The 22,903-nt window shown below is 48.1% G+C and overlaps 1 protein-coding gene across 1 annotated transcript in view; it reads right to left on the reverse strand.

Annotated features, from left to right (window-relative positions):
• LAT2 (linker for activation of T cells family member 2) overlaps nt 1-22,903 on the reverse strand; it is a 45,800-nt gene that overhangs the window by 1,893 nt on the left and 21,004 nt on the right. Inside the window, 11 exon segments of the mRNA XM_031968746.1 lie at nt 118-186; nt 1,061-1,147; nt 1,491-1,547; nt 2,473-2,528; nt 6,117-6,147; nt 8,108-8,143; nt 11,528-11,565; nt 11,832-11,889; nt 12,475-12,518; nt 18,289-18,325; nt 19,382-19,488. Coding sequence (XP_031824606.1) covers nt 122-186; nt 1,061-1,147; nt 1,491-1,547; nt 2,473-2,528; nt 6,117-6,147; nt 8,108-8,143; nt 11,528-11,565; nt 11,832-11,889; nt 12,475-12,518; nt 18,289-18,325; nt 19,382-19,488 — 616 coding nt within the window. The 3' untranslated portion in view covers nt 118-121.

Genomic DNA, 22,903 nt, shown 5'->3' on the forward strand with positions numbered 1-22,903 from the left:
CTCACAAGCATGTCTCCCTCCTCCCAAAGTCCCCTCACCGATAAGAGATGGGACGTTAGAAACCCTCCAGGTCACGGGAATATGAGCAGGATTATTACCCAGGAGCCTTCCCTTTACCTTCTTACTGCATGAAGCCCACATCTCCATTCACATAATCTGGCTCGCTGGAGTCGTCCTCTGGGCTTCCTGTAGGAGAGAGAGATCCAGGCTGAAAACCTCGGGGACCCCTATTCTGGCTGTCCCAGTTAGCCACGGGGTGGGGGCACCCAGGGGGTACAATACTTAGTGCCGGGGCTCGGAGCTGGGAGCAGTCATCTTCCCAGCCTTAGACACTTCTTAGCTGTGTGACTCTGGCAAGTCATTCAATCCTGTCTGCCTCAGTTTCCTCATCTGTACAATGAGCCGGAGAAGGAACTGCCAACTCCAGGATCTGCCCAGAAAGCCCCAAATGGGATCGCGAAGAACTGGGACCAACACGAATGAATCCCCAGGTGGGGAGGGGGGTCACTGGAGATTCTGTCCCCAGGGCGGGTAAAAAACCCAAGTGGGGATCTTAGCCACCAGGGCCTTCCTCCCCCAGATCTGGATGTGAGGAGGTTGTGATGGGTGCCCCTTTTAGGGCGCCTGCGCTCGCGCCCGTTAGGGGATGACTGCGGACTGACTGGTGGGGCCGGCTGCCTCCCCAAGGCCTCCTGCCTCTCCCCCCCCCAGACCCAGCTCCACGAGGAGTTAACCCTTTGGGGCTGGTTTTCAACAACTGCAGGTCAAAAGGACGCGGGACCGGAGGAAGAGAGGGGGCTTCGGGGAGTCCCGGTTTTCTTGCTGTTCGGTTAGTTAGTCCCGTGGGGCTTTCCCTGCCCCCCTTGGGGCTGGCTTGGCAGAGAGGCTGAGTTCCTTCACCGTTTCTTTCTGCCACTCATTTTACAGATGAGGAAACTGAGGCAGGCTGGGCCACGCGGGCTGGGAAGGGGTTCGCAGTTGGGCGCTCCCGACCACGGGCAGACGCTGTCTTAGGGCCGGGCGGGGGCGGGGGGACGGGCCGGAGCCCACTCTCACGCACCGAGCGAGAGGCGCGCGCTCTCCACTTTCACCGACTGTCTCCACTGCTCGATGGAACAGGAGTTCTGATAATCCGCCACTTCCTCCACTGCGGGGGGCAAAGCAGAGAGGGGGGCTGGGAGCGGAGCCTGCAGGCTCCCGATATCCCTTCCCAGCCGCTCACCCTCTCCCCCGCGGGACCCAGGCGGGCGGGAGGGGGAAAGGTCGGGGAGGTCGGAGGGACGGAGCAAGTCTGCTCCCACAGCGCCTCAGGGCCCCAAGCCCTTTCCTGCCATCTCGCCTCCCCCTGGCTCAGTTTCCCCGTCTGCAGAAGGAGCTGTTCTCGCTGGCTCCGGGCCCACGGAGGAGCCCCTGAAGGGGCATCCTGGTCCTGCCCCCCCATATTGAGAGCCGGAGCCCCCCCTGGGAATCCGGGGACCCCCCCCCTTTACCTTCCTCCATGGGTTTGCAGATCAGGATGTTCTCGTAGGAGATCGTGTCGTCATCGTCTGTGGGAGAGGCCGGAGGAAAGCCCCGGGAGGTTGGGGAGCAGGCCCGGTACCTGCCGTGGCCACCTCCTCCGGGAGCCCTCCCTGATTCCCCCCCCCCCCCCCGCCCCGTGTCTCACTCTGGGGCCTCCCCCTGGGACCTTATATTCCCTAGGAAAGCCGAAGGGCCACAGAAAGCGAGGCCCGCCTTCGGGAAGGACACCAAAAGTGGCCGAGGCCGGGAAGGCTCCTGCGGGCCTGCTGAGCCCCGAAGGTAGCGGGGCTTCCCACGGCAGGCAGGGGCCCGGCCGGCACAGAGGCCCAGGGGGGCACCCGGATGAGCCACTGCCAACCCCGAAGGGGTGCTGGAAGGGGTTTAGGGGGAAGGCGGGCGGCGGAGGGGAAACCTTACAAAGGATGCTGGGGGGAGAATAGGGCCCAAACCAAGATGTAAAAAGGCTGTCACCGTAACGGAAGTCCAAATGGATTCATGACATGTAGGGAAAAAATTGTGGCAATTGGGGTTAAGTGACTTGCCCAGGGACACACGGCTGGAGTCTGAGGTTAAATTTGAAGCCAGACCTCCTGACTTCAGGGCTGGTGCTCTATCCGTAGCGCCACCTGGCCGCCCCTTGTACATATTTTTCAAATGTACTCATTGTCTTCCTCATTAGGGTAGCAATTTTACTTTCCTTTTTTTTAGGAAGTTATTCTATTCTTTCTCCTGACAGCTTCAGAACCCAGTAGTCTGGCACACAGTCGGTGCTTAATAAATGCTTGATTGATTGATTGCTTCACCCAGCCTCCTGTCTGGAATTTCCCTGCCCATCCCTTTTGCCTTTTGAAATCCCAACATGAGTCAGGGTCGACTTTAACCATCCCGAGTCCTGTGGCCACCTTCCTCCTCCCTTCTCTGGCTCACACCCACATCTGGAGTCCTCCCTACCTTTTAGTTGCTTCGGGAGCTGCCCAAGGTTATAATAATCTGTTGAAATGGGATCTCTGGAGGAGAAAAAAAATATGAGATGCCCCCCTCCAAGATGGCTCATCCTGCTGAGGTGTGAGGCTGGCAGGAGGTCAAGGTCGGCCTTTCTGAGCTTCCTTTCCCCCTCCGAGTTGTTTTTGTTTAAATGTTGTTGCTATTTAAGGTTATTTTGCTTCTCACCCTCTCATCCCTCCCACAATGTTTATGATGTCAATAATTTCCATCAGCTCAAAGGGCAACTTCAAATTTTGTTTTTCAATTTCTGACCACATTTCATGAAAACAGGGCTGTTCTCTCCTGACTTATTTGGGCTCAGCGAGCTACTGTGGACAACAGCCACCTGCCCCACCCTCCATTTAGGTTATAAAATCATCAGATGTAGAGATGGAAGGAACCTTGGAGGGGAAGAGAGAAGCTAGAAAAGAATGGAAAGACAGACAGATGTCCACGAAGGAAGGAGAGCCAGGGGGTACGACATACACAATGACCATATCCGGGGAAAGAAATACACAATGACCATAACCAGGGGGAAAGAAATACACAATGACCATAACCAGGGGGAAAGAAATACACAATGACTATAACCAGGGGGAAAGAAATACACAATGACCATATGGGGGAAAGAAATACACAATGATCAGAACCAGGGGGAAAGAAATACACAATGATCAGAACCAGGGGGAAAGAAATACACAATGATCAGAACCAGGGGGAAAGAAATACACAATGACCATAACCAGGGGGAAACAACATACACAATGACAATAACCTGGGGGAAAGAAATACACAATAACCATAACCGGGGAAAGAAATACACAATGACCAGAACCAGGGGGAAAGAAATACACAATGACCATAACCTGGGGGAAAGAAACACACAATGACCAGAACCAGGGGGAAAGAAATACACAACGACCAGAACCAGGGGGAAACGACATAAACAATGACCAGAACCAGGGGGAAAGAAATACACAATGACCAGAACCAGGGGGAAAGAAATACACAATGACCATAACCTGGGGGAAAGAAACACAATGACCAGAACCAGGGGGAAAGAAATACACAACGACCAGAACCAGGGGGAAACGACATAAACAATGACCAGTACCAGGGGGAAAGAAATACACAATCACCATAGCCAGGGGGAAAGAAATACACAACGACCAGAACCAGGGGGAAAGAAATACACAATGACCATAACCTGAGGGAAAGAAATACACAATTATCATAACCTGGGGGAAAGACATACACAATGACCATAACCTGAGGGAAAGAAATACACAATTATCATAACCTGGGGGAAAGACATACACAATGACCAGAACCAGGGAAAGAAATACACAATGACCATAACCTGGGGGAAAGAAATACACAATGACCAGAACCAGGGGGAAAGAAATACACAATGATCATAACCTGGGGGAAAGACATACACAATGACCAGAACCAGGGGGAAAGAAATACACAATGACCATAACCTGGGGGAAAGAAATACACAATGACCAGAACCAGGGGAAAAGAAATACACAATGACCATAACCAGGGGGAAAGAAATACACAATGACCATAACCAGGGGGAAAGAAACACACAATGACCATAACCAGGGGGAAACGACATACACAATGACCATAACTGGGGGAAAGAAATACACAATGACAATAACCAGGGGGAAAGAAATACACAATGACCATAACCAGGGGGAAAGAAATACACAATGACCATAACCAGGGGGAAACAACATACACAATGACAATAACCAGGGGGAAAGAAATACACAATGACCATAACCAGGGGGAAAGAAATACACAATGACCATAACCAGGGGGAAAGAAATACACAATGACCATAACCTGGGGGAAAGAAATACACAATAACCATAACCAGGGGGAAAGAAATACACAATGACCATAACCAGGGGAAATGACATACACAATGATCAAAACCAAGTAAATGGAAAGGACAATGACATAAAAATAAAGTTTTGGTCAAATTCTAAAGAACAAGGTTGGCCCCAAGAAGAGAGACTGGGGGTGGGAATGATTGGGGAGGGACAGGGCACATGGATGGAACATTGCAGATACTGTCAGGCTTTTTCTTTGCATCACTTGGTTTCTCTCCCCCTTTTTCTAAAAAAGAAACAAACCCCCAAACCACCAAAACCTTTTGTTCCGATAGATGGGAGGGAGGAGGAAGGGTCAAAAAGATATACCAATTACAGCTAAGTAAACAGAAGATATAATCTTATAATTAAAGAGTTGTACGTTGTAGAGTAGCTGTAGAGTTAAAGGGACTTTAGGGATTAAATTTAGTCTAATCTTATTTTTACAAATGAGGAAAACTTGGTCCAGCAGGAAGGATGCTGGGTTTGGAATCAGAGGGACAGAGATCAGAATCTCATCTCTTCTGCTTGCTACCTGTATGACTTTGGGCAATTCATTTGCTATCTTTAAGCCTCAATTTCCTCAGCTATAAAATGAATTGCTCGGACTAGATGCTCTCTGAGGTCTCTTTCAGCTTTAGATAGATGAGCTTATAGTCCCTGAGGGCAGGCAATGTCTCCATCAGAACTGAGGTCTCTCCAGTCCGACTAGAGCAGGGTAAACTTGGAGTAAGAGAAGAAATGAAAAGTAGAAAGGAAGGAAGGAAGGAGAGAGGGAGGGAGGGAAGGAAGAAAAGAAAGAAGAAAGAGAAGAAAGAAAAAGAGAAGGAAGAAAAAAAGAAAGAAAGGAAGGAAGGAAGAAAGGGAGGAAGGGAGGAAGGGAAGGGAGAGTAGGAAAGAAAAAGAAAAAAGGAAAGAAGGAAGTAAATAAGAATGGATAGATGGATAGACAAGATGGATATACAAATACGTGGATAAATGGGTAGATAGATGGATAGATGGATTGATAGATGAATAGGCAGAGAAATGGATGACTAGATAGAAAGTTATATAGATGGATGTACGGATCAATAGATAAATGGATGGATATGGAAGGATGGATGAATAGCTAGATGGATTGACAAGATGGATAAATGGGTGGATAGATGAAAAGATGGATGGGTGGGCAGATGCATTGATAGATGAATGGATTGCTTAATAGATGAGTACATGGACAGGATGGATAGATAGCTATCACTGGATCTCAATATTGGTTTTGCATCTTATGAATTTTATTTTAAGTCTTTACAAGCAGGATCCTGAGTAGTCCCCGGGTTTCAGCAGACTTTCTAAGGGCTCAGTGTTAAAAAGCCCTCTGGGAGGGCAAGGACTGTCCCCCATTATACCAGGGATGGCCTCCTTGTTCCCCGGTACCGAGCCTGGGTGTTTGCTTATTTCCCTGTTTTAGTCTCCACCTCCCCTCCTCTTCTCTCTCCCCCCCCCCCTCCCGGCATTGGGTCTGAGATTTGGAGCCTCTTTTGAGGCCTTGAGAAGGAGGTGGGCTCAGAGGCCAGGCAGCAGCGTCCAGCCTGTGACATAAACACTCCAGAGTTCAGAAAGGGGTCCGAATGGCCTGGTTCTGTCAGGTGAACGTCCCCACCCCCTCCCCACTTTTCTATCCCCTGTATATAATGAGAAGGAAAGCCAACATGAAGGAGACCCCATGAGAGGGAAAAACCAGCTTACACATAGGAGGGCTCTGATTCTCTTCTGCTTCCTGTAAGGACAAGGATTTGAGGAGAAAATTAGGAGTGAGCACCCTCAGATCCCCCTTCTCATCTTCACTGGTCTCCTCTGCTTCTGTAGTAGCTGCAGAGCCAGCCAGAGCCAGAAGAGTTGGGTTTGAGTCCTTTCTCTGACGTGAGCTGCCTGGGTGACGCCGGGTGAGTCACTGTGCTTGGCAACTCCGTCAGACAATGAGCCTCAGAGCGGGTGCCAGTCTGCAAAGGAACGGGTTTCCTCATCCGGGAATTCCCTGCACTATCAAAATCAGAGGCCCAAGGGGTAGCTGGGTGGCGCAGTGGATAGAGTACCAGCTGTGTGACCCTGGGCAAGTCACTTAACCTCAATTACCTCAGGGGGGAAAAAAATCACAGGCCCAATCTTTGTTGCTAAACTGTGTTTTTCATGACCTTTGTTTCCAAGTACGTCCTTCCTTTCTCCTCCCCAGCCACACATTAACAAAGAGTTGTAAAATAATAACAGTGCGTATTTATACATTGTTGTAAGATTTGCAAATGTTTTCCAAATATTAACTCATTTGATCCTCACAACAATCCTGAGAGTCAGGTGCTATTATTATCCCCATTTTGCAGATGGGGAAACTGAGGTGAACAGACTTGCCCAGGTCACCCAATGAGGAAGTGTCTGGGGGCGGATTTGAACTTGGGTCAACCTGATTCCAGGTAGCTCTCTACCAGCCCCTAACTGCGAGGTGGTGGAACTACACTAATATGATCTGACAATATATTTATGCAGCATTACATATCCATAGTCCCCCACCTCTGCAAAGAAGGAGGGGTGAATTTTCTTATCCTTTCTTTCTGACCCAAGATCAAACATTGTAATTGCATAGAATTTAGCTAGCTAAAACCTTCTTTTGGGGGTAGCTGGGGGGCGCAGTGGGAGGAGCACCAGCCCTGAAGTCAACAGGACCTGAGTTCAAATTTGATCTCAGATACTTAACATTTCCTGGCTGTGTGACCCTGGGCAAGTCACTTAACCCCAATTGCTTCAGCAAAATACAAAACAGAACAAAAAAAAAAAACCTCTTTGTAATCATATCATTCCCTGGCTCAAAAAAACTCAGCCCTCTAAGATCTAGGGAATGTAGCCAACTCTTCCTGCTTCTTCCATTTTGTAGATGAGCAAAACTGAGACCCAGTTTCAGGATAAGGATTTCCCTGCAGTCTCATCATTAGACTGTGAGCTCGGAGGGCTGGGACTCTTCCTTTTTTCTATATCCCCGTGGTTAGCACAGTAGCACACAGTGGGTCCTTAATGTTTATGGACCAAGAGAATTGGAACTCGGGTCTTTTTGACTAGTCCACTAACCCACACTTTCACATTCCCCCACTCCCCTCTGCAATTTATCTCCAACCCAACTTGTCCGTCCCTTCACACCCCATTCCTCAAGCGAGCCGGGTCCCACCATGTCGGGCCCTTTCCCGATCCTGGTCTCCACTTACTCCCCTCAGCTAAACCCATCTCATTGGAGCTGCTGAGCTCTCGGGCCCTTTGCCCACGTGGGAACTCCAGCTCTTACTACTTGGGTAGTAAGTTGTCTTGGGGTGAGTCATGTTCTGTCCGTGTGCCTCAGTTTCCTCATCTGCCAAAGGAGGGGTTTGGATTCCATGGTTCCCGAGACCCCCTCTGACTCTATGCAGTAGAAACTGCTGATGTCGATTTTATAGGTGAGGAAATTGAGGTTATACGTAGTAAGGGACCATGAGTCCATCATGATACGGCTGCTTCCTTTGGAAAGGTGCAGATCAAGAGCGTGGAAGAGGACGGAAAAGCTCACAGGATCCTGCATTTAGAGCGGACCCACTCATTTTACACTAAAGGAAACTGAGGCTTCACGGGGTGAAGTGTGTCATGGGCACGGCAGGATTCGAATTCAAGCCCCTGACTCTGAAGTCCCAGGAGGGAGCAGACTTTCTGACAGGCTTACTTACCTTTCCTGAGGTTCTGATACCTGGTGATGTCAGGATCTGAAAGAAACCGGAAGGTATCGCTATGGGGTCCTCGGCTTCGATGGCCATTCCAGACACCCTGTGTGCCTGGGGGGGAGTGGGCCCGGCTGCCTGGAGGGGTTGCTTAGGGGATCCTGGCCATTCATCACGAGCTGGAAGAGCAGGGCCGCCATCTTCAAGGGGGTCATTTGTAGGGAAAGCACAAGCCAGACCCCCGGGGAGGGAGTAGCCGAGCCTCGGAGTGGCCGGAGGTCGGGGCCTCCTCACAGCTTGGCTGCCCTGGCCTCCTCTCTGGGCTGGGGGCCACCTGGAACCTCAGGGATCCTGTAAGGAGCCTCTGCACCCCGTGACTGTCTGGCGGAGGGGAGGACTGAGTTTTCTCATCCCCAGGGAGAGCTTCTGCTTTGGATATCGATCCCCTGAGAGAGTCAGTCACTCACAAAGAGGGTGATATCAGAGCCATCAGCACAGGCTGATGTCGGGGTGGAGAGCTGGACAAGATGACCTTGGGAGACTTTTCAACACAGTAGAAAGAACTCTATTCAATAGGTTTGAATCCTGCTTCTGATGACACTACCTTGGGTGCCTTAGACAAACACCGGACCTCTGTGCCTCAGTTTCCCCATCTATAAAACTAAGGGGTTGGAATAAATGAAAAATATCACCTAATCTCTCTGTGACTCAGTTTCTACATCTGTAAAATGAAGCAGTTTGGGGAAATGAGGTCCCTTCTAACTCTAAATCTATGATCCTATAGGATTCCTTCTAGTTCTGAACTTCTATAATTCTTAAAAATAAGAATTCTCAGCCTAATGGTTGAGAAACTTTTTTTTTTAAATATATCTTCAGTTTTGCAAGGGTCAATATTGAAAAATTACCCATGCATACATCTTGTAAAGAAAAAGCTATAATAAAAAAAATGAAAAAATAAAAATATATCTTCATGGGAGCAGCGAGGTGGTGCAGTGGTTGGAGCACCAGCCCTAAAGTCAGGAGGACCTATGTTCAAATCTGGTCTCAAACACTTATCACTTCTGGCTGTGTGACCCTGGGCAAGTCACTTAACCCCAATTGCCTCATGGGGAATATATATATATATATATATATATATATATATATCTTGATAACTGTATTTCAACATAATTGACTTCCTTTAGAATCCTAACTTTTGTTGTTGGAGTTTAAAAGCATTCTGGGAAGGCACCAGTTGACCCAAGGGTTCGTATATTCTCCACAAAACCCATCAGAGATAGAAAGAGAAGCTCCATTTAAAAACCATACATAGTAAAAAACACTTGGGAGTCTGCCTGACAACAAACACACAGGAGCTATTTGAACACAATTACGAGCGTCCTTCATTGCAAGACGGATCCGAGAACTAAACATTGCTCAGAGGGAGGCCAAGCCAATATAATAAACTATAATAAAAGAAACAATATTCTCTAGCTGGTAAGTGGAGAAATAGAGTGACCCGAGTACAGTCTCCTGAGTAGAGACAAGGCCCCGACACCCTTCCAGGATGGCCAGGGCTGTGCTTGCACCAAGTCCAGGTGATGGAGAGACCAGAATAGACGTCTCCTGGTAGGGCTGACCAAGACCTCAGGTTTAATCAAGTCCTGGACCACAGAATCACAGCCAATCCAGCCTGAACAAGAAGCCCCTCTTCAAAGTGGACCCACAAAGGGTCATCAGCCTTAGGTCTAAAGTCTTTGAAGGAGAAGGAACACCCCCCTCTAGAGACGGTTCACTCCCTTTTGCACAACTCTCATCATTAGGAAGATTTCCAAGACAACAAACTTAATTCTTCCCCTTGGGGCCAAGTAGAGAAAGTCTAATCACTCTATTGCTGAGATTTCTCCAAACCACATCAGCCAGCTGCTGTCAGGCCTTAATTCCCACCTCTTCAATGGAAAACTTGGACTTCATTCCCTGGAAGCCTTCGCTTTATCTGGCCCAGATCCAGGTCTTCACCTTCATCCCAAATCTTTCCCCTCCCTCTATTTGAGCCCTCGCCCACGTTCCAGCAGCCTCTTCTTCCCCAGCAGTCTCCTCTCCATCTGAACAGAAATTCTGGGAGGGTCTCGCTTATTTGTGTTTCTATTTGCTTAGCACAGCACCTAGCACTTAGTGGATCTTAATCAATGTTCCGCCTACGCAACCTATGTATCTGTCTATATATCTATGTATGCATCATTTGTGTATCGGTGTATGTATATATCTACTTATCTCTACATCTGTTTATTTATTTATCCATCTATTTTTCTTTCTTTGTATCTATCTATCTATCTTCTCCCTCCCTCCTCCCTCCCTCCCTCCCTCCCTCCCTCCCTCTCTCCCTTTCTTTCTTTCTTTCTTTCTTTCTTTCTTTCTTTCTTTCTTTCTTTCTTTCTCTTTCTTTCTTTCTTTCTTTCCTTCTTTCCTTCCTTCTTTCTCTCTTTCTCTCTTTTACTTTCTTTCCTTCTTTCTTTTTCTTTCTTTCTTTCTCTTTCTTTCCTTCTTTACTTCCTTCTTTCTCTCTTTCTTTTTCTTTCTTTCTGTCTTTTTCTTTCCTTCCTTCTTTTTCTCTTTCTCTATCTTTCTTTCTTTCTCTTTCTTTTTCCCTTCCTTCCTTCCATCCATGCATCCATCCATCCATCCATCCATCTATCTATCTATTGATCTATCCATCTGTCTGTCTATCAGTCTGTCTGGCACTCTAGTATTATTATTATTATTAAAAAATTTAGAGCTGGAAGGGACCTTAGAGGCCAAGTTTTTCATTTAACAGATGATCTAACTAAGGAGTAGTACAGTGGACAGAGCACCAACTCTGGGATTGGGAAGATCTGAGTTCAAATCTGGCTTGCTAGCTGTGTGACCTTGAGCAAGTCACTTAACCTTGATTTAAAAAAGGGAGGGAGGGGAGAAGGAAGAATAGAAACTGAGGCCTGGGGAACTCTATAGTTTCTTAGATTTAGATGGCGACTCATCCAAACTTTTCATTTTACAGGTGGCAAAACGGAGGCCCAGAGAGGACAGTCACTAAGAATTTATTAAGCACTTCGCATGCTGAAAGCTAGTCCATAGGATCATAGACCAGAGTGGAAAGGGGCCTTCAAGGTTGAGTGGTCCAACCTTTTCATCTCACTGAGGAGCAAACTGAGGCCCACTAAGTGACTTGCCCACGGTCCCACCTGTGGGTTACTAAGGAGACCTTGCTGGTGGAATCCAGGCTGGGAATCCCAGCACAGGCCCCTCCTCCCTCCGGATGTCTCAGGCCTCTCCAGTCTCCCCAGGCCTCCCCAGGCCTCCCCTGGCCTCCCCTGGCCTCCCTTGGCCTCCTCTCTGGGATTGCTCCTGGGCTGACTATCTTTGGGGGCCGCCCTATGTGGGAGATCCTGGGAAGGGAAGTCACGCACTTACCTTCTGCCTCAGCCATGGAGTACAGCCACTTGTCCTTCCTGCAAACCAGGACATCCCAGCTCACATCTCTGCCCCACGGGGCAGAGGAAGCTTCCCCAGCCCACGGCCAGACCCCAATAGAGAGCACGGGGCCCGGAGGAGGTGCCCAGAAGCAGGGGCCGGTCCAGAGGAGGAGACCCCTCCCAGTAGGGGGTCAAGAGAGGCTCCAAGGAGGGGGTGTGTAAGCCAGAACAATGGACACCATTTTTTTTTTTTTTTAAGAGCAGCATTAAGAGCACAGGAAGCCACAGGCTGGCTGCCCTACCTGGGCTCGGGGCACTGAATGGTGGAGTATTCGGCCGTCTCGGGGACCATACCCGCTACTGTTTTGAAGAAAGAACAAGAGAGGCCCTGGTGGTTAGCGAGCCCTGGGGCAGCCCCCCTCCCTCTCCCTGACCTCAAGCCCAGCCCTTCTCAGAAGACCGGATGGCAGCCCCCGGCCACCAAGGGCTTGTTCTGCGAGTTCTTGGACCGGCCTCCCCAGAGCCACAAAGTGCCCGCCCAAGCAAAACTGTGCTGAGCTCCCCAACCAAGTCCCTTCCTGCTGCCCATGAAGTCCACAAGTCCCCACAGCCACCCCACGGGCCCTTAGAACGTCGGGGCCATCGCGTGTCTCCAGGGAAATGTAGACCCGGGCCCTGACCGTGTCGTCCCTCTGGAACCCAGGAAAGCCAGAGCCACGCCAGAAAGGGTGGGGGCCGGCACTAGAAAAGGGGACCAGCACCAGAAGGGGGGGCTGCACCAGGTTCTCCCCCTCCCCTGTGATCCCAATGGCTTCATCAGAGAGAGTGCGATCAGCCACAGCACCCAAATTCCAGCAGGCTCGCCCTCCCTTCTTCCCTCCCCCCAAGACAATTCCCCCTCCCAACCATTCCCAATCAGCCAGGTTCCTCCCTCTGGGTACTTACTAGAAAAGGTCCGGGCCACTGCAAAACTCTGCCGTCCCTCATCCCTGAAAACCACGGGGGACAAACGGATGAGCGGGTACAAAGGAAAGGCGGGGGGAATGGGATCGTGAGCAAGGATGGAGCCGAGCATTAGAGGAGAGGAGGCCCGTGAGGAGGGACTGGATGTGGAGCAGAAATTGATAGAAAGAAGGGACAGAGAAGAGGGAGAGGAAGAGAAAGAACAGATAAATGGAGAGGAAGGTCAGAGGTCAGAGAGCAGAGACAGAGAGAGGATGGACAGAAAGGGGGGAAAGAGAGGAACGGGTATAACGGAAGTTCAGGGAAGAGGGCTGGATGGTGGATGGACAGGAAAGACAGAAAGTCGGAGAATATGAATGGAAGAGCAGACAAGGAACATGGTTGGAAAAGAGGGAGAGGGGTTTGTTCAGGAAGGAAAGGGAAAAGGGATGGGTGGGTGGACAGGAAGGGCAGAGAAAAAAGGACAGAACGGAAGGATAGATGGAGGGGAAGGAACAGGAAGGAGAGAGAAAATGGAAAGGAAGGACAAAAGGGAGGGATGAACAGAGAAGAAAACATGTAAACTTCTTGGGGGCATAGATTGTTCCCTTCCATTTTTATATCTCATGCACCTGGCATACAGAAGGAGCTTAATAAAAGCTTTGTGATTCATTGCATCATCTATCCAACTTTTCAGTCTCCCCAGCCCTGTGTATCCACTCATTCCAAGCCCTTTTCCTGTGATACAGATGGTGTTTCTGAGTTCACTAATCTTACGATTCTGCTTTTCTCAATTTGCTTTAGTGAAAGGTAATTCGTTAGTTAACGAAGGTTTTGGAGTCCCACCCAATGCACTCCTGGGAATCTTGGAAGGGAGCTGGCTTCCTTTGCTCGCTGGTTTTTTAACAACGTCAGATGATGTTTCCCATAATGGAATTAATGACCGGAACTAGGCCTTTGCCACTTTTTCCTCGTTTCATTCCGGAACGCTTTCCAAAAGGAGTCTAGAAATTGGCAGTTTTACCAGCAGTGAAGCCACTGCTCTAGAACCTCCCCAACCTCTCCTTATAAATGTCTTTGACTTACAGTTGTCACTGAATCTGATCTCATCCCCTCCCCCCATTCCCCTCCTAGTTATTCCAAAGTAGCGACCGTGATCTGGACGCTTTGGGCATTTCTGCGGGCCGGGGCGGCCCGGAGATTGCACTGGCCGTGTCCTGGTCCCTGTTAAATCCAAGGGCACCTCAGGATTACGATGCAACGAAAAGCACCAGAACTGAAGATCCAGGTAACAGGGCAAGATCTAGAGGGAGCCATCGCTTGGGTCCAAACCACCCCCCAGACAGGAAACAGCGCTGGCTTTCCAGATTTCCAATGTTCCTTTAGCAAGAGTCCCCTGCCTTGGAAGACAGAGGAAGAGGATCCTGCCAGCAACTGGCCTTCTTAGGCTCTGAGACTTTTCCCACTGGTCCATAATGTCAACATTAGGAATAATCCTCTCCCCTCCTCTCCTTGTTGGTCTCCTCTTCTCTTTATTCCAATCTCTCCCTTCTCCTCCTCTCTCCTCCTCTCTTTCCCTTCCTCTCCCACTTTTCCTCTCCCTTTCCTTTCTTTTCCTCCCTTCCCCCTTTCTCCTTCCCATCCCCTCCTTCCATCTCTCCTCTCTTCTTCCCCCAGTTTTCCCTGCCCTCCTCTCTTTTCTTCTTCTCTCTTGCCTTTCTCTTCCCATTTCACTTTACCCTTTTAGCTACATCTAGGTCACCCATAGCTCTATCACATATACCTCTATACCGAGAGAGAGGCCATGTAGAGAGTCAGCCTTGGCTCGAGGAAAACCTGGGTCCAAGCCCAACCTCGGGCACATACTGGTCGTGTCTCTGAGAAAAACCACCTCTCCGTGCTCTCTATGCCAGGATTATAAGCTGGAGAAAAGGGGACCAACCTGCATTTGTGGAGGGCATTTCCTCACCTGGAAGTTGCCTATATCATCTCTAACTCCACTTTCATCTTCTTTTTTCTTCTCTCTCTCTCTCTCTCTCTCTCTCTCTCTCTCTCTCTCTCTTTCCTCCCTAATTCTTTTCCTTTATTTTCTCCTTCCTTTCTCCTCCTCCTCCTTCTCTCTCTCTGTCTCTCTGTCTCTTTCTCTGTCTGTCTGTCTGTCTGTTTCTCTCTGTTTCTGTCTGTCTCTCTCTGTTTCTCTTTCTATCTCTCTGTGTGTCTGTCTTTGTCTCTGTCTCTCTCTTTTTTCTATCTCTCTTTCTGTCTGTCTCTTTTTGTCTCTGTCTGTCTGTCTGTCTCTTTCTATCTCTCTGTCTCTGTCTGTCTCTCTGTCTCTATCTATCTCTCTATCTCTGTCTCTTTCTATCTCTCTTTCTGTCTCTGTCTCTTTCCGTCTGTCTCTTTTTATCTCTCTCTGTTTCTCTATCTCTGTCTCTCTTTTCTGTCTCTCTATCTCTGTCTCTGTCTCTCTTTTTATCTCTCTGTCTTTGTCTCTTTCTATCTCTCTGTCTCTGTCTGTCTGTCTGTCTCTATCTCTCTTTCTGTCTCTGTCTCTTTCTGTCTCTTTTCATCTCTGTTTCTCTCTCTCTCTCTGTCTCTCTCTCTCTCTCTCTCTCTTTCTCTCTCTCTCTCTCCTCTCTCTCTCTCTCTCTCTCTCTCTCTCTCTGTCTCTCCACTTCTTCCCTGAAAAGCGGTTCTGAGGACCAGGCCAGGGAACCATGTGCAGAGGCAGCTGGGTGGGTGCGGGGCTGCTTTATCTCGACATCTAATTGAGGTTTTTCTGTTGCAGAAGGAAGTGAGAGTGGGGAGGGAGGCGGATGTGTACGGACACTGGCTCCCCTGCACACACCCTCCCACACAGGCCCCCCCCTCTCCGAGGGCGTTCACCAGGGGGATGAGGAGCCGGGGGTTTGGCCATTTCTCTCACTGCTCTGCCCTAGGACCGAAGGTCACGGACCTGATGCCAGGAGGGGCCCAAGAGGTTGCCCAGCGTAGGGGCCCTTAACCTGGGTGTTTGGACAGTAACTAGCCAGCTGTGTCTCAGTCAAGTAGCTCTGCCGCCAAAGGGGCCGTGGCACCCGAGGGATTAAGAGCCCTGACCAGGCCAACGCTCCCATTTTTCACATAAAGAAAGCTGAGACTCAGAGAGGGCTAATGACTGCTCAAGGACACACAGGGTAGTAGAGTCAGGAGCGGAATTCACACTCGGGGTTTCTGGTTTCCAGTCCAGCACCCCAAGCTTGATTTCTCAGTACTTCCCCAGCCTGTAGCATGTCAGCTTGGCCTTTTGCTGTTAGATTGTGCTTACACGCACCGCACGGGGCTTTGTTTTGGGTTTCTGGTTGTTTTTTGGGGGTGGGGATCATCAGAGAGACAACTGGTCAGAATCCCATTAGGCAGGAGATTTAATTAAAAGTTTTCTTCTACAGAGGCAAATGACAAGCAAAAGAAGTCTATCTGGGGCGTTTTGTTAAAGAAGAAATGGCGGGTGGGGGTAGGGAGGAGGACAATTAGGTGGCCCCATGGATAGAGCACAGCCCTGAGGTCAGGAGGACCTGTGTTCAAATTCAGCCTCAGACACTTAATAGCTGTGTGACCCTGGGCAGGTCACCTAACTTCGATTCTCTCCCTCCCCACCCCCAAAATGGGAGAGATGGAATAGAATGTCACGTCCTGAGGTTGGCATACAGCCACTTTGCCCCCACAGCTGGGACCGCTAAACAGAAAGGTTGGCCCTAAATGTCATATTTCAGAGCCCAATAGCACGGGATGGGGGAGGAGTGGGCAGGGCAGGGCAGGGTAAAAAAAAAAAGGGCAGAGCCTGCCCTTTACAAGGTGGGAGGAAGAGAAATACCGAGAGTCCAGGAGAATAACATGGGCATGAAGGCTTCACCAGCAATCTGGGAGAGATCCAGGTAATTAAAGGAGGGAATTATGAGCCCACATGCAGGCTCAGAAAGCCATGAGGGTGACTTTGGTGACACTAGCCCCCTGATAAATACAGTGGAAAGAACCCTGATGGGAGTTCTAGGAGCTTTGACACTTAACTGTGAAACTTTGGACAAGTCACCTACGGTCTTTCTGGAAGGGTTGGATTACCCCACTCCTCAGGTCCCTTCTGCTCTGTGACTTCGTGTCTTTCCAGCCAAGATCTCTGCTCGTATCCTTTCTTCTCAATTCAATTCCATAAAAACGCATTGAGCGTCTCTAAGACTAATCTCAGACATTTAATGTTTGTACAACCTCAAGCAAAGCCATGTCCCCTTTCCGCTTGGCTTCCTCTTTCATAAAATGAGGAACTTGGATTAGATGGCCTCTCAAGTTCCTCCCATCTCCAGAGCCATGATCCCCAAAGGCGATCAGACCAGGGCAGAAAACGGCATTCTGGGGAGCATGCAGCCCCCAAGGAAAGCCGCGTGGGATCTGCCTTCCAAGCTCACCTCTCCCACATGGTGCTGGCAGTGATAACAAAAGGGAATTCTGGACCAGACACAAGCTGCCTTGGGTAATCTTGGAAATCCTTTCTGACTCTGAAGTTCTGTGGGCCATCCTCCCCCCCAGGGTTAAGATTAAAGTCAGGTTAGGGTTAGACTCTAACCCCCCAGGGAGTTACTCTGTGACCCCATAAGCTGCTGCTTGTCTAGATTTGCGGTTCACTGATGATGCAGGCACGGAGAAGGTGCTAAATTAGATGGCACCAAGTGTGGAAAATGAGACGGGGATGCCCAATGATCTAGAATGCCCAGGAACAAGCCTAGAAGCATCTTCCTTCAACCAGAAGGGAAGACTTGAGCCAACAAAGGCTGGGAAACATCTCGTGGGTGTCTTAAGTGTGATAGTGTGGACACACTCATGATGCACACAGACATACGGTGGGTCTAGATGTATACAGATAAACATTTATCGCAGATCTGGAGTAAGAAGGGACTCCAGAGATGGTCATCTCATTCAACCCTCTCATTATACAGATGACAAAACTGAGGCCAAGAGAAGTTAAGTCGGGAAGGATCAAGCGGCAGCAAAGCATAATGGTTAGCTCTGGACTTGCAGTCAAAAAGATCTGAGTTTTATTCCTGTCTCTGTCACTTACAAGCTGTAAGGACCTGGCAAGTCATTCCATCTCCTCTCAATCTCATTTTCCTCACCTGTAAAATGGGGAGGGGGTAGCCATGAGGTGCAGTAGATAGAGTAGCCAGGTCTGGAATCAGGAAGATGCATCTGCCTTGACTACAAGTTCTTTCTAACTGTGACCGTGGCCAAGTCACTTAACTGTTTGCCTCAGTTTCCTCAAATGGCAAACCAAGAAAACCCCAAACAGGATCACAAGGAGTTGGACATGACTGAAATGACTGAACAAAAAAAAAAAAGTGGGGATAATAATAGCACAAAGTTGTTGTGAGGATCAGAGAGAGAGAGCCAGAGCCAGAGACAGAGACAAAAACAGAGACAGACAGAGAGAAAGAGACAGAGAGAGACAGATAGAGAGAAGAGAGAAGAGAGACAGAGACAGAGACAGAGACAGAGACACAGAGAGAGACAGAGAGAGAGACAGAGAGACACAGAGAGAGAGAGACTTCTGTATTATTTATACAGCAAACCATTAGATGCTACAGAAATGCTATCTCTTAAGTGATTCATCCATGGTCCCCCAGGCTGGAAGTGACAGAACAAGGATCAGACACACCACACATTTATGGTCGCTCTCACAGGCAGAAGCCCTCAGAGAAAGGATGGGGGCAAGCCGAGGTCAGGGTCGTGCTGCGAAGCCAACGAGAGCTTAGCCCAGGGATAGCGAGCAGGAAGCAGGCTTACACATACCTCTGCTCATAAAAGATCTGCTTGGACCTCCTCGTGCCTGGAAGAACAAATGCCACGTTAGGAGCTGAGAAGATGCCCTGGGAGTCTGAGGGCAGAGGGAAGCTGGGCCTGGGACCCAAAGAGCAGGCTCGTGGAGAGAGGCTTCAGTCCTGAGGTCCCAGGGCCGGGCCCTAAACTAGGACATTGGTCAAAGGAGATCCACAAGGAGATGGATGATCCTTAAGACAAAGTGCCTAAGGATACTGAGGGGAGAGAATCTAGAACCAAGGGGCAAACCTGAGTTTGCTGTTTATTCCAGGTTCTTTCATTTTTCTGGTCCTCAGTTTCCTTCTTTGCTAAATGAAGGGATTGGACCGGGTGATCTTTAAGTCCCTTCCCAAAGGATGAGAACCTTATTCAAGGTCACTGAGTCCTACCAGTATGGTGCCAGGAGACAGTTAGCACTTAATAATTGCTTTATTCATTCACTTACTGGCTCCCCATCATTTTATGAGGTCCAGAGTAGATAGCGAGGACTACAAAATCCCAGAATCTGAGAGCTGGAAGGGCCATCCAGTGGCCCTCCAGTGGCCATCCAGTCCATTTCATTCCCCAAAGGCATCTTCATCATAATATGCAGGCAGTTTTTCAGCCTCTGCCTGAAGAAAATCATAGCCTTTGAACTGAAAGGGACCTTAGAGGAAGTGAGAGTAGTGGGTAATGGGTACAATCTTGGACCTGGAATCAGGAAAACCTGAGTTCAAATCCAGCCTCAGATATTTACTAGCTATGTGACTCTGGGAAAGTTATTTACCCTCTGCTCCCTCAGTTTCCCCATCTGTAAAATGGGGATACTCCTCCCAGGGTGTTGTAAAGATCACATGAGATAATATATATATATATATGATAACTATTATTATTACTATTATTAGGCCAAAAGACTTCCAACTCTTACCCTCCTCCTCCCATTGTTCCACTGGAGAGGACTAAGGAGGGAAAGAACTCATTTATTCACTTGAGGACACAGTCAGCAGAGCAGGCTTTTCCAGGGGCTGAAGGGAAGGATTCTGGGGGATTTGCGTAGGAGGGATTCTGGGGGACTTGCATGCCTTACCTAAGCGGGGACACCACACGCACATGCCCGCCACAGCCCCAAGGAGCAGAAGGGAGGCTCCGGCCCCAAGCAGCTCGGTATGATCCATGTCTCTGGGCGTCTTCTGCCTGCAATATAAGCCTCAGAAGACTCAGTGGCCTGAAGAGGGGAAGGAAACACCCCTGCTCCCTCCCTGGGCCTGGGAGAGCCTTCAAAACCTCCACTGCTTTAGGAAACTTCCTATTGGGATCCCCATGCTCTCCCCTAAAACATCACAGCTGATCCTCTGATTCTGGGGCTTGCCAGACATTCTTCCTGTCTGATAATTGCCATCATGTGTAGGAAGTCTGTACCCCTCTGTCTAACCCAGACAAATCGTTCTATAAAGAAGACCCAAGCTCATCCTGCCTCTGATACTTCTTGGTTGTGTTACTCTGGGCAAGTCACTGAACCTCCCAGAATCCTCACAGGAAATTCTGAAATTCTAAGTGGAAGAGCAGCTCCATGGGCTCAGAGGTCACAGGCTGAGAGATGAAAGCGCTAACCTCCTGCTATGGATGGAGAAATTGAGGTCCAAGTAAAGTAACCCTCCAATTTGAAACAAGATTCTGACCTGCAAAGGGAAAAAAACTCCCTTACCCCAAAGAAATCATAAGTTTGTACCAAGCAATTTATTTTTTTCTCTTGTAATGAATTCAGGGGCGTTAAGTCCTGGATTCCAATCCTGCCCCAGACCTTTATTAGTTGTTTAATCCAGGCCTAATCATTATTAACTTGTCTGTACCTCAGGTTATTGAATTATACAATGGAGATAATAACCTATTATGAGAATTATTGTAATCCCTCTGTTGCCCTCCATTGTTGAATCTCTAATCAGATGTCCCATAGACATCTTAAACTCTACATGCCCAAAGCTGGGCTCACTACTTTCCCTTCAAAATCTTCCTCCTTTCTAATTTCCCTATTATACTCAAGGGTACCACCCTCTTCCTAGCTCTAAGGTGTCAGGCTGGATTCCTTACTATCTCTCTTCCCCCATCCTCCATGACCAATCTGTTGCCAAGGTCTGTTGATTTCACCTCTGTAGCATCCTTTGTCAATTTTGCCTCTGCAGCATCTCATAGATTTCACCTGTGCAGCATCTATTATCAATTTCACCTCTGCAGGATTTCTCATAGATTTCACCTCTGCAGGATCCTTTGTCAATTTCACCTCTGCAGCATCTCTCAAAAGATTTCACTTCAGCATCTGCTCTCAATTTCACTTCTGCAGCATCTCTCATAGATTTCACCTCTGCAGCATCTCTCCACCTCACCCCCTTCTCTCCTCTGATACTGTCTCCACAATGGTCCAGATCCTTATCACCTCACATCTAGATAATTATGATTACAATAGCTGTTGGGGGTCGGGGTGTCTTCCTGCCTCAAGTACCTCCTCATTTCAATTCATCCTCCACTCATCTATCAAATTAATCTTATCAACTTGCAGATCCAAATATATTACTCATCTTCTTAGTAAATTCCAGTGGTTTCTTATCACTTCTAGGATCAAACATAAAAATCATGCCTTTCTAATCATCTTACATCTTATGTCTCACTGCATCCTCTTGGATCCAGTGACACCAGCCTCCCAGCTACTCCCCAAGCAAGACTCTTCATCTCTTGATTCTACATTTTCTCTGGCTCGCTGTCCTTCTTGCTTGAAAGTCTCTCCCTCCTCATCTCCAACTCCTGGTTTCCTTCAAGTCTCAGCTAAGAATTAGGAAGCCTTCCCCAGGAAACCTTTTCCTATCCCCTTCTATGCTAGATTCTCCTCTCTGTTGATTGTCTCTAATTCATCCTGCTGGTTTGTACATAGCTGATTGTATGATGTCTCCCCCCTTAGATTGTGGACTCCTTGAGGGCAGGCACTGTCTTTTGTGTCCTTAGCTTTTTGCTCAGTACCTGTCACACACTAGGTAGTTAGTAAATATTTACCGATTCACTCTAAATGCAAACTACAGCTCTTCCTGGATATCTACCCTGTACTCAAATGTTACATCCCAAACTGACTTTCTGTTGCCTCTGTTTCTGTTCCTTTTTTAAAAAATATATATCATTCCCCTGCACCTTTAGCGTGGCCAAACTGGCCTTCTTGGCTTTTCCATTTCCTACCTCCATACCTTTGCATTGACCCTCCTCTGTACTGGAATGTAACTCCTCATCATCTCCATCTCTTCGACCTTTGTTTCTTATGCAGTCCAGCTCCCACAGCGCTTTATCCAGACAGCCTTTTGCTAGCACCTCCCTGCCCGCAAGATTTTCCCATACATTTCTCTTCTATATGTGTCTATATATTAATTGATGTACTCATCGTCATCCCTGCTAGAATGTAAACTCCCTGGGAACAGGAACTGTCTCATTTTTATATTTTGAGCATCTATCACAGTGCCAGGCTTAACTGACAATGATTAATTGACAAACTACTCTTCCACCATTTCATCTTCCCTTCTCTGTTCCCACTGCTGGGTGAAAGCCCTCATCATCTCCTCTCTGGCAACCAACCCTTTATATACCTTGGAGGAACTCCTGAAGATATCTTCTATGTAAAATGAAAAATGAAATAGTCCCTGCCCTCAGGGAGCTTACAATCTAGCAGGGGCAACAGCATGTATGTAAATTAACATAGAGACACAAATAATATATAAGAGAAATACATGGGAAATTGGGCCAGCTCACCTTGGCTCCCTCCCTGCCTTGAATCCAATCTTTGACTGGATAATTTCCTGAACATCTTTCATTTCTTTTATTCCAAACATCTTCTTCTTAGCTCCTAAGTCCAGGTCAAATTCCAAGCCTGACACTCAAAACCTCACAAGATCTATATTAACTTTTGGCATATAATTCCCTCCCATCTCTCTATGTTCCAGTCAAACTGGACTTCTCCTCTCTGCTTCCCATCCTTTCCTCCTTTTGGGCCTCGCCTCAAATGCCTTCCTCTATTCCAACTTGTTGGTATGGTGAACCCTCCTTTGGAATCCAACTCAACACCCTCCTGTGATAACCTCCAGTAAGAATGATTCCATTTTACTGCTAGAAAGGGAAGTATTTCCAACAATAAGAACTCACTTTTCTACCTTTCTTATGTATTATTTTGTTTTATGTGAGTGTATGTGTGAGAGAGAGAGAGACAGAAAGAATGATAGAGACTAATAAGCTAATAAGGGAATTTGGGAAATTTGCTTTGTTTGACTCTATGTCATATTTGATACCGAAGTTTTCTTTTTCTTTTTCTTTTTTTTCCAGTGGAAGTAAAGAAGTGGAAGGAAAAGAAAATCAGTTTTTTATTCATTGTAAAAAATACAATAAAAATTCAAAAGTAATATTTGGAATTTAAAAAATAAATCTAAGTCCTACCAGCTTCTGCCTTCTTAACTCATCCTTAACTCAGTCATTCACACTTTGGTGGGCATTTCTTTAATCAGATCATCCACACTGAAGGGAACATAGGTACTGACCCCTTTGAGGGTCCCAGAGAAGGCAACATAAGGACCCTTGGGCTGTG

This window comes from Sarcophilus harrisii, chromosome 4, assembly GCF_902635505.1.
Source record: "Sarcophilus harrisii chromosome 4, mSarHar1.11, whole genome shotgun sequence".
Lineage (NCBI taxonomy): Eukaryota > Metazoa > Chordata > Mammalia > Dasyuromorphia > Dasyuridae > Sarcophilus > Sarcophilus harrisii.